This window comes from Galeopterus variegatus, unplaced genomic scaffold (genome assembly GCF_000696425.1).
Source record: "Galeopterus variegatus unplaced genomic scaffold, G_variegatus-3.0.2 Scaffold2156, whole genome shotgun sequence".
In the NCBI taxonomy this organism is placed as follows: Eukaryota; Metazoa; Chordata; class Mammalia; order Dermoptera; family Cynocephalidae; genus Galeopterus; species Galeopterus variegatus.
In genome coordinates this window covers 205,878-216,547 of record NW_007728267.1, presented here as the reverse complement: position 1 = coordinate 216,547, position 10,670 = coordinate 205,878, and the positions used below count along the sequence as shown (strand labels likewise).

Genomic DNA, 10,670 nt, shown 5'->3' with positions numbered 1-10,670 from the left:
CCGGGGGGGGGGGGGGGGGGGCAAGCCATGGGGTGACTCTCCACCCCCCACTGTGGCAGGGAACCAAAGCAGGCTATTTGGGAAGCCTTCTCAAGTTTGTCTCTTAATAGCCAGCAGACAGATCCGACGCCCCCAGAAATGAGCAGATTCTGACCTGCCTGGACCACAGCAGGGTGGGGCCCTCAGTGGGCATGGAGCCCCCAAGCATTTCCAGCTTCAGGGACCCTCAATGTGTGGTCTATCTCCTTGGATGTGCACAGTGGTCTCTCAAGGGGAGGCTGTTGGGCTAGGTCTATGCTATGCAGGAAGAAACCAAGACCAAGAGGTTAAGTAAATCCCTGAAGGTCACTTCACTGCTTAGTAGAGGGCCCGACACACTCCCAGGAAGGTGCTCAGAGGCCCTGCTTCCTTCCAATGGCCCCTCGATCGTGAACCCACCACTGCTGGCTGCCCTCCTGTTCCCTCCCCCGGTGTGGGCACCTGCACCTCCTGGAGTGTACTCGCTGGCCAGGCCCTTTCCGGGCTGTGGCACCCCAGGGGCGGGCACTGCCACTCTCTGCAAGACCTGCTGCAGCTTCATAGCAGGTATCCTGTGAGGTCTATCCCCCAGCTCAGGGTCTCAGTGAGACAGAGATGGCGCCTCAGACCAGGCTGTTCAGGGGCTGGGGAGGGGCCTCATGAGGGGTGGTGCCAGGTAGGAGAGCCCACTCCCATGGGGCTCTAGTAGGCGAATGACGCCACCTGGGTCTGAAGGGGTGCAGAAAAGAGCTTTGACACTGGGGCAGGTTCAGCAGAGCCGTGACCCTCATTTAGGGAGGCAGAAAGGGCTGGGGACATGTGTCCTGCCTCTCCCTTGTCCCTCCCTCTGGTCTCCTGCTGGGCTCCCCATTGGCCAGCCCAGTCAGAAGCTGGATTCCATCCACGCTGCCCTGGACCAGGGTGCAGAATGTTGGGGGAGGGACTACAGGGACAGGGGGAGCTTCTGTCATCAAGACCTCGCTCTCTGAGGTCAGGCTGGGCTGGGTGCTCTGTGACATGTCCAGGCCCACAGGCAGAGGGAGGAGGGAGAATGTAGGGGGAGGGACTGCAGGGGCAGGGGACCCATTGCCATTGAGAACTCGCTGCCTGAGCTCGGGCTGGGCTGGGTGCTCTGTGCTCAGAGCATTTTCTGGTGTCCTGGAGGACGCAGGCCTGACCTTCTGGGCACAGAGGCCAGAGTCATGACCTCCCCCTCCCAGGTCACCTTGTAAGTGTCCAAGCTCTGTGGAAAAGGCCAACTCTGCTGCGTAATCTCCTGGGTAAGCCGGGTGGGGGGCCGCATGGGGTCCTGATGTGACATACCGTCATCAGTTTCCAGACTGCCCCACATGTCATCCTGTCAGCCCTGCCTGTGGGTCGTTCTCATGAAAGGTGACACAGCTCCCTGATGGAGGTGATGGCCACGCCTGCAGTAACTCACTGGTGTTGCCTGGCCCGGTGGGCAGCACCCCACAGGGGAGGAGAAGCCCCTAATGGTCAGCTGCTTGGTGCCAGCTGGGGTCAAAAGAGGAGGCCCAGGGAGGATGGTGGGGCAGGGATAGGGGTGATGTGTCCATGCTGTGGACACACGTCTCTGGGGGCCACTCTCCATGTCCCATCCCCCTCCACACAGCCAGGTGCTGGCATGGTCATCTTCCCCATTCATTCTCCATATTCCTTTGAGCAGCGTCAGGGGAGAAGGCAGAGATGCCATGTGGAACCTGAGAGCTTGAGAGGGCTGTGCAGGTCAGCCCTCCTGTTCTATTTTACAGAGAAGGAAACTGGCCTGGGAGAGGCGGGGCCACTGTACTCAGGGACACACCGGGAGTGCCTCTCCCCAGTCCTGCAGTGACACTCCAGCGAGCTCACCTCTGGCCTCGTGGTGTCTTTCAGCTCGTGGGCTTCATCTACGGCTGCTACGTGGTCAGTGTGTTCACAGAGGAAGAGGACAGCTGTAAGTTTTCAGCAACCAGCCTCCTGCCAAAGCCTGTTTGTGACACATCTGGCCCCACAGGCAGAGGGAGGAGGGAAGCAGAGGGCAGCTGGCGGAGGAGGCCCCTCTCTGGTGGTGTCTCCAGGCCCAGTGGGAGGCCCTTGCTCAGTGCTGCAGGACTGAGCAGAGGGGACAGTCCAGACACCTGAGGAGGAATGAGGAGGGGTCCTGGACTGTGGATCCCAGGGGTCAGCTCACCCTACCTCCAGGCTCGCCTCATGACCACCACAGTTGCCACAGGTGGAAGGTCTGAGCTCTCAGACCTATTGAGGCTCAGGCTGCCAGCCTCTTGCCACTGAGAACTGGGTGGTGTTATTGGCGGGTGCTCACATCAGGCCCTTGGCACCAGTCTTGACCCTTTGAGCAGTATTTTTTCTTCCCCCTGTTTGCGAGCCCATGTTACATTGCCTCTGATTTGCAGCATGCCCTAAGGTGGCCTCACAGGAAGACCCTGCAGAGAAGGACAGAGCCAGGGTGGGCAGGTGGCAGAAGCCAGGTAGGGCCGTGCACACCGGGGGCCCACGGCTCCTATGGACAGGCCTTCGCTGGGGTCAGAATCGGAATTCAGAGCCATCCGTCCCCAGGAGTGGCTGGCCATGGGGTCAGTGGTTTGCGTGTCCTACACTCAAGCCTGGGCTCAATGCTGGAGGCTGGGACGCTCCTGGAGCGTGGCTCTCAGCACCTCAGTGCTGCCTGAACCACAGCTGGCTCCCTGCTGATCACCTTAAAGACATTTTAAGGTGGGAGCCGGCTGGGGGATCAGAAACCCATTAACTCTGCTCGGCAAGCCCCTGCCCCCCTCTAGCTGTGCAGACACAGCTTCAGGATGGCAGCCAATGTTTGTGAGCAAGATTGGAGGGGGGAGGTGTGATCAGGAGAGTCTGGCAGGGTGTGTGCAGCCCCCACCCAGGCTGAGGACCTGCCCCAGGCCACTTCCCCATTGTTGGGATGGTTGGATCCATTTAAACATTTCAGCCCAAATCACCCACTATTTATGCCCCAGGGAAATCGGCCTCCCCCAGCTGCCCCTCAGCTCCTCTGTGCCTTGTTGTGGGATGTCTTCCATTCCACCACCTTTTCCATTGTCTGGCTTTGTTTTATTTGGGTCTTGGTTTCTTTCAGTTGATTTCATTGGTGGATTTGATCCATTTCCTCTCTACCATGTCAATGAAAAACCTTCCAGCCTCTTGTCCAAGCAGGCATACTTGTAAGTATGGCCCGCAGGGCCCGCAGAGCCTGCTCGGCCTCTGGCCTGGCCGACCAGGGCGGCACAGCATGAGGCTCCTCCCTTTGGGGGCCTTGCCAAGGCATCCATCTGTCTGTCCGTCTGTCTGTCCATCCACCCACCCATCCACTAACCCCCCTTTTCTGAGATCTACTTCATGCCAGGCTCTGGGATGGCTACTGGTGGTGCAGAGACTTCAGAACTTGGCTTGCACTCCCGAGCGTGGAGCCCAGAGTCTGACACAGCTCTGCTGGGGGATGGGCGGGCGTCATGAAAGGCCACTTCCTGGGAGGGCCGTGTGGAAGTTCTCCAGGGGTCTCACTGCGGCAGGAAATTTGGGGTGTCAACCTCTTATTTTTGGAGGATCAGGCTTCTATCTTGAAAGGCCTCGGGGTGGGGGGTGCCTGGGCTCCTAGCCCTCCTTCTCTGAGGCAGCCATTGCCCTGTGGGTAATCCTGAAGTCTGGGGTCAGAAGAGTCACCTGGTGGCCTTTTTCCTGGGGAAGCCACGCTTCCTCCATGCTGCCCGGGCTCTCAGAGACATCGCTAGGCAGCTCCCGCTCTTCTACCCTGTAAGTGAAGGCCCACTGTGGCCGAGGGCTGTCAAGACAGCAGGAGTCCAGCTCCCAGGACAGACAGGAGGAATGTAGACCTCGGGAGGGGAGGGGCCTCCACAGCACAGGACATGGGCCTGGGTTGGTAGAGCTCCCGAGCTGGGCAGTCCTCTGTGGATTCTATCTCCAGCTGGGGACCCAGGGTGAACCCCCCAGCCCAAACCCAAGAGAGACGTCTGTGGCCAGAGTCAGGAAATGGCCCAGACCCTGACTGCCTGGGCTGTGGAGACAGCCTGACACAGTGCTCACCCCCTGCCCATCTCTGCCAATGGTCAGGAAGCCCCCTTCTCTGATCTTGTTCTACTTGCACTTCAAGCTCTGCAAAGGGAGAAGGGATGGCAGCCCCTTTCTTCCCCAGCTGCCCTCTGACCCCTGCCCTTGTCCCCACAGGCCCGAGTAAGTGAGGACACAACTGATCATGCCCTGTGACCTCAGCCTCATCGACCACAATGAGGACTCCAGGGCCTCGGGACACAACCCTGGCCTCCCTGCCCCCACCCACTGCTCTGCAGGTGGCTGGTAGCACCTGCCCCTCAGTGAAGTGCTTGGACCCCAGTTAGGGTGGCAGGGCAGGGCTGGTGCTGGCCACAACTTGGAAAGAGTTTGTAATTTCCTTTTTCTAAGAAAAGAAAAAAAAAAAGGACAGAAACAAAAGAAAACGGAAAATAGGAAAACCACATTCCTAGTGTCCTCGGGCAGTACTGGGATTATAAGCGCCAACCACCAACTGTTGTCCCCAGAGCCCCCTCCGTCGGGCCTTCCGCTGGGCTGCTGGACCCACAGCTGTACTCCCTGGTGCTGGGGGAATGGGCTGGCCTCGGGGACTGGAGATGGAAAGGTGTAACCCCTCCGGGAGGTCAGTGTGTGACCCCCTTGAACTGTGAGGGCCCTGATTGTACTCTGCAGCACAGCAGCTACAAGCTCAGGAGCCGAGGATGGTGGAGCCCCATGGTGGAGAGCTGGGCTGGGCCAGGAGCCCCTGGCCCTTCTGAGCTGTGTGCCAAGCTTGGGTGAGCACTGGAGCCCGGTCCCTGCTGCACAGAGCAAGGTGATTCCTTGTGATAAGTTGTGGCACCATTCATAAAGAGGGAGCTTAGCAAACAGTCCTAAAGAATCCCTCAGGTATTCACAAGCAGGTAAATAAGAAGGAACACGGCCCTCCAGCCCACCCTCCTCAAGGTGCCAGAGGTAGTTAGAGGTATAGGAGGGGCCTGAGGCCAGTACATTCTAGAAGTCCTTGGAATACTGAGAAGTTAGAGCAAGAGAAAGGGGGATGAGTTTAGGAGATGGGACGGGCCCCAGTGCTTCCCTGCTGGTGGGGAGGTGGCTGGTGGGCCTGGGACAACGACAGTGCCATCCGGGGGAGCACCACTTTATTTATCTTCAAAAGCATCCAACACAGGTCTGGTAAAACCACCTCCACACCAAGTGGGGGCTTCTTTCTCCATCCTGGGCTGGTGTCCTGGAATTGGGGCTGATCGATGGTAGACACCAGCTCAGCCAACCCCAGCAGACCCACCGCATGATCTGGCACAGGCTGAGAGAAACAGGGTGCCCACCCTGTGACCCTTCTGGCCGACCACAGCGCCTGGAGGGACAGGGGAGGGTGAGAGAGTCAGCAGCTCCCACAGGGCTTGTCCACAGAGCCGGGGGCCCTGAGGCCCCAGGGAGTGGCCTGCCTGTCCCTTTGTCCTCCCCAGAAGATTTTCAGACACATTTTGGGGCACACAGGCTTTTGAGAGCCCCAGGAAGGCTGTGGCTCCTGTACCCCACCCACTTCTCTAATAATCAAGGTTCACACACCGCACCCCCCGTCCATGCGTTTCTTTTGGGCACTGGCCCTCAGGTTACGATCCTGGCCCTGGCCCTTTGTGTATTTCCCATGCCTCCCATGACCGGGCTGCAGTTCTGTACACCCAGCTGGACAGAAGGCCCCAGGCCCCCCGGACCACTGAGGAAAATTGGGGCAGCGATGTGCCCAGCAGAGGTCATTTAACATGTCCCAGCAGAGTGGTGGTGGTTGCCTGGGTGCTGTGTTGAGAGGGGTTCAGAGCAAGCTTCTAAGCATCAGGGGAAGGTAATGGGATTCACCAGTGGCCACGCAGTGTCAGGAGCAGGGGGCAGGAGACAGGATGGCCCAGGGCCCCCGGCTGTGTGAGGGATGCCTGCAGGTGGCTCTGGGGCACTCACCTGGCCTAGGACAGGAAAGTGCGCACGCGGCTGCGGACGGGGGCCCGGCAGATAGGGCACACCTGCAGGCTAGGGGCGCATTCAGCACAGGCCAGGTGGCCACAGGGCACGAAGACAATACACACAGTGCGGTCCAGGCACACCCTGCATGTCCTCTCCTCCCGCAACCGATGCAGCTGCTCCTCCATGTCGCCAGCTCCTGGGCTCAAGAACCACCCATGTCCTCCGGGCCTGGGCTTGGCTGGTCCCTCCAAGGGGCCTGTGACCCTGACCCCCACCCTCCGTCTGGGCCAAGGGGGAGGGGGCTGGGGCCTAGGCCAGGCTGCCCCACAGGTGCTGGCTGCCCTCCCACCCCAGACTCGCCCAGGATGCAGGAGGGAAGGTCCCAGCCCCACCCCTGCCTCGCCCCACATGGGTCCTCAGCCTGCACCTGGCTCCCTGGCGCTTTCTGATGGGATGTCTCTTCTGGGTGTGAGCAGCTCAGGACCCTCGTGGACAGGAGCTGTGGCAGTTATGAAAGGACTTGAGGCCTGGTTCCCAAGGGAAAGTGAGAGCTGGCCCAGAGCCTCGTCTGGCTGCTGGTGAGGTCCAGGCTCACCAGGAGGGGGGAATGGGTGTGACCGCAGAGTGCCCACCCTCCCCAGCACAACAGAATCCTGAGGTTTCCTGAGACTGGAGGATTCCTGGAGGGGCCACCAAGGAGCCTTTCCCTCCAGTCCTGTGGGCAGTGGCCATGGACACTGTTAGCGGGGGGGCAGTGGGGCAAGGGTGATGGGCTGTGCCCAGAGGGTGAACAAGGAGAGAAACAGATGGAACCCAGCAGCATGCCCCGCTGCCCAGCCCGTGGCCCGTTTGGAACATGGTCTGTACTGCTGGACACCAGCTCCGTGCTGACCACCCCTGTTGGCCATGGCATCTTAACAGATGGAACCCAGCAGCATGCCCCGCTGCCCAGCCCGTGGCCCGTTTGGAACATGGTCTATACTGCTGGACACCAGCTCCGTGCTGACCACCCCTGTTGGCCATGGCATCTGCAAGGCAGGCTGAGGGCAGGGAGGGGCCAGGGACTCAGGGTCACAGAGTGAGGCAGATGGCCTGCCAGTGTGCTGGCCACCAGGGCCACCCTCAACGGGGGCGGGGAGCTGCTCCTTCAGTGCCAGTGTGGGGTCTGTGTTCCATTAAGGCACAGTGAAGGGTCATAAGCTCGATCACCAGTCACCAGGGATGGAGCTGTGCCAGGCAGAGCACTGCAACATCACCCAGCCCCCATTTTATCCCAAATGGGGTTGGAATCGTCCTCATTTCACAGCTCAGGCACTGAGACTCAGGGAAGAAGTCCCTTGTCCATGGCCACAGGGTTGGCAGATAGAAGAAGTGGGGTGTGAACCCCGGAGCCCCACAGACCCCCTGCCCTGCCAGGCCTGGGCATGACGTGGAAAGCTGAGCTCTGCACAGTCCAGCTCCTCTGGGCTCTTTGTGTGACCAGCTCGTGACCAGTCAAGTCAGCGTTTAGAGGCTGTGGCTGCCGGCTGCCCCAGTAGAGGCCAGCCTAGTGCACAGCCACCTCCACAAGCCTGCTAGCCTGCCCAGGGGTTGGCTGGCGCCCATGGTGACCTGCTCAGGAGTAGCCGGGGGATGCTTTGGTCTCACCTGGAGCTGTGGACACACAGTGTATGGCACAGCCCCCCATGCAGCAAATGCAGCAGCAGCCTTACACCTGATCCAGTGGTCTTCACCCTCCCTGCTGTCCGGCATGGTGGGGACACAACAGCCTCAGCCATAGCACCGGCGGCAGGTGCCCAAGGAAACAGTAGGGCCTATACATCACGGCTCTCACCTGAAGGGGTGGCAGGGGCTGCATCTTCTGGTTCTTCCCATTGGTTCTGGAATGGGCCAGAGAACATCTGTGCTTTGAGTAAACAGAGGAGTGGGGGCTGGGGACCCTAACTCCCCCTTCCCCAGAGCTCAGGAGAGGCAGAACTCACCCAGGAGCCAAACAGATGAGAATAAGACTCTTGGACTCTGTGGACAAAGTCCCTTCCTTTTGACTGGAGCAAGAACTGACACCTGAAGAAAGAGAGTTCAGAAGCCCCACGCATGGTGGGTCGGGGCTATCAGAGAGTTCCCCCCTACCCCCCCATCAAGGTCAAGGCCTTGGAGCCTTCTGGGTGGGGGGGGGGGGGGGGGGGGGGGGGGGGGGGGGGGGGGGGGGGGGGGGGGGGGGGGGGGGGGGGGGGGGGGGGGGGGGGGGGGGGGGGGGGGGGGGGGGGGGGGGGGGGGGGGGGGGGGGGGGGGGGGGGGGGGGGGGGGGGGGGGGGGGTCCCTGCGTGCTGGGCTCTTGCTGGGGAGGCTGCCCTGGGGACGGCCTCTGCTGAGCTCTGCTGAGCATCAAGGGAGATTAGGAGGAGCATCTCTACCCCCAGCAGCCCTTTCCAAAAGGGGGCTCCTACCTGCAGGCCAGAGTGCCATCCCCAGAGGACGTGCCATCCCCTCTCATGCCCTGGGGCTGGGGAACAGGGGGTCTGGGAGCTGTTACCTGGGGAACCACTTGGCGTGCTCGGTCCAGGGATCATCGCCTCGCTCCCAGCTCTGCAGACCCCCGTAGCAGAAGAAGCACCTCACCTTGTCCTGCTGGCCTGGGGTGCGGCAGAGAGGCTGGCACTGGCCCAGGACCCCCTGGCCCCCAGCCTTGCCAGAAGACCTGCCCAGCCCCATGTGCCTCCTTTCAAGGCTGAGAGCTGGGGGGTTGCTCCCAGGTGGTCTTTCCTGCCAGGAAACTAACAGGGTGGAGTGGGGGAAGGGTAGAGGGGAGGATGGGAGAGGAGAGCGGGAACAGGGAGGAGGGGTCAACCACCCAGGGGCGTGGTTAGTCATCTCACATGCACCCTTCTGACTCAGAGGTGAAAGGGACCACAGCCGGCAGCACTCGCCAGGATGGGCCGAGAACATTCAGGAAAGGGTTGCGTTGGCATTCGTATTGTTCACAGGGAGGGAGGGAGGGGGAGGCCCGAGGACTCAGAGCATCTGTAGCTTGGAGCTTCAGGGGCAGGAGGCCCCCTCCCCCAGCTCTTTGCCTCCCCAGGATGGAGTCGCAGTAAGAGGAGGAGGAGGGCTGCCCCTTGCACACCAGTCTGGGGCCAGGCTTGGTTTTAGGAGCTCATGCCTCCCTTGGGGTGGAGTCCCTCATCTCTCCCTCCCTGGCAGCAGACGCATCATCTGGTGCAGCGATCTCAGGGCTGGGGCTGCCACAGGGACAGCCCAACATCAGACCTCCAAGAGCCTCTTCCGGACACCCCTGGGGGCCCCACAGACCCCTGGCACCTCTCCTATCTCCTACCACTGCCTTTTGCTGAGCCTTGGACCTTGGGAGGCAGATGGGCCAGGCCTGCCCCTTTACAAGGCGGCTCCCGACTGTCCTAGCTCCTGACACCTGCCTGGTGTCCAGTCGTCCTGTCAGTCTGGCCTCTTACCTAGACAGTGCTGAGGAAGGCGAGGGCTGAGCTCCTGCCCCAGAGCCCACTGGTGACAGTGATCACAGCTGTGCTTGCACTGGTCATCCTACGAGTTTGTCCCCTAAACCTCTACTAGCCCTGCAGATACAGGTGTGGGGTGAGGGGGTTGGGCTCTACATGATGTCAGCCCATCTTGTCTCCATTACAAACGGTGCTGGGGACCCTGGCAGGTTGTGAGGACCCCTGAGTGGGTGCAGGCACCTGCAGGGCCACCTGAGCCTGGTGTAGCAGCTGCGCCAATGGACCCCACACACTGACATCCTCCCTGGGCCACAGCCAGAGCAAGCCCCTCCCCCTTGTACCGAAGGGTCTTGTCTGCAACCTAACCTGTGTGCCCAGCAGAGACTCCAGGAGGGGTGGCCAGAGGGCACGGTCATGGGATCAGCTGCAGGACCACCACCACCACCCCCTTCACTGGCCTGGACCCTGCTGTGGGGGGTGGGATCTATGGAGAAGGTAGAGACCTGGGCTGGGGGTCATGAATGGGGCCCAGGCCTGCAGCTGGAAGGCCCCAGGACTCACCCGTATGGAAGAAGCCGGCGGCAGCCAGCAGCTCAGGTGGCACCCCAGTGGTTGGCGGCCAGTCGTAGAACGAGGCCAGCCGCAGCTCCTCTGAGCCCATCCCTGGAAAGGCAGCCCCTGCATGTGAGGCGGCCCCCACCCCCTCCTCCTCTTCATCCTCTGCCAGGAGACGCAGCTGGCCCAGGATCTGCCCATCCACGTGGTCCCGGTCTCCCCAGGTGTCCGGGCCCACGATGTGACCACACAGAGTGTGGGGTGTATGGTGCTCCTGCGTGGGGCCACGGCCAGCTGCCCAGCAGCTCAGCTCTGGGCCACAGCGCAGGCACTGGGCCCTGTCCCCAGGCCCCATGGGGAGAACAGCAGCTCTGACCAGGTTTGTAGCAGAGACTGGGACCTTGAGCGGCCAGTCCTGGAATATGCCCAGCCAGCCCGCCTCGGGGCTCCTGACCCCTGCCAGGCCCTCCCAGGGGTCAGCGGTGGTCTCCGCCCCCAACAGCTGACAGATGAGGGCAGGCATGGTTCTGCCACCAGGCCCAGGTTGGGGAGGGTCCGGGGGCCACTGCTTTCTGGAAGAGGCCAGGGTGGCAGCTGGTCATG

At 61.4% G+C, this 10,670-nt stretch overlaps 2 protein-coding genes across 2 annotated transcripts in view; one reads left to right on the top strand and one right to left on the bottom strand.

The window, feature by feature from the left end:
* The window catches only part of NKAIN4 (Na+/K+ transporting ATPase interacting 4), a 12,566-nt gene extending 8,046 nt beyond the window's left edge, over positions 1-4,520 (top strand). The window contains exons 5-7 of the mRNA XM_008580761.1: positions 1,912-1,972; positions 3,134-3,218; positions 4,240-4,520. Coding sequence (XP_008578983.1) covers positions 1,912-1,972; positions 3,134-3,218; positions 4,240-4,249 — 156 coding nt within the window. The 3' untranslated portion in view covers positions 4,250-4,520. The remainder of the gene's footprint in view (positions 1-1,911; positions 1,973-3,133; positions 3,219-4,239) is intronic.
* A 1,524-nt stretch (positions 4,521-6,044) lies between these two features.
* On the bottom strand, positions 6,045-10,422 carry BIRC7 (baculoviral IAP repeat containing 7). The gene is made up of 6 exons (XM_008580760.1): positions 10,074-10,422; positions 8,576-8,675; positions 8,025-8,106; positions 7,877-7,922; positions 6,470-6,541; positions 6,045-6,238 (listed from the first exon to the last, which is right to left on the bottom strand). Exons 1-6 carry the CDS (start codon positions 10,420-10,422, stop codon positions 6,045-6,047), a joined length of 843 nt encoding a protein of 280 aa, XP_008578982.1.
* Positions 10,423-10,670: the final 248 nt, after the last annotated feature.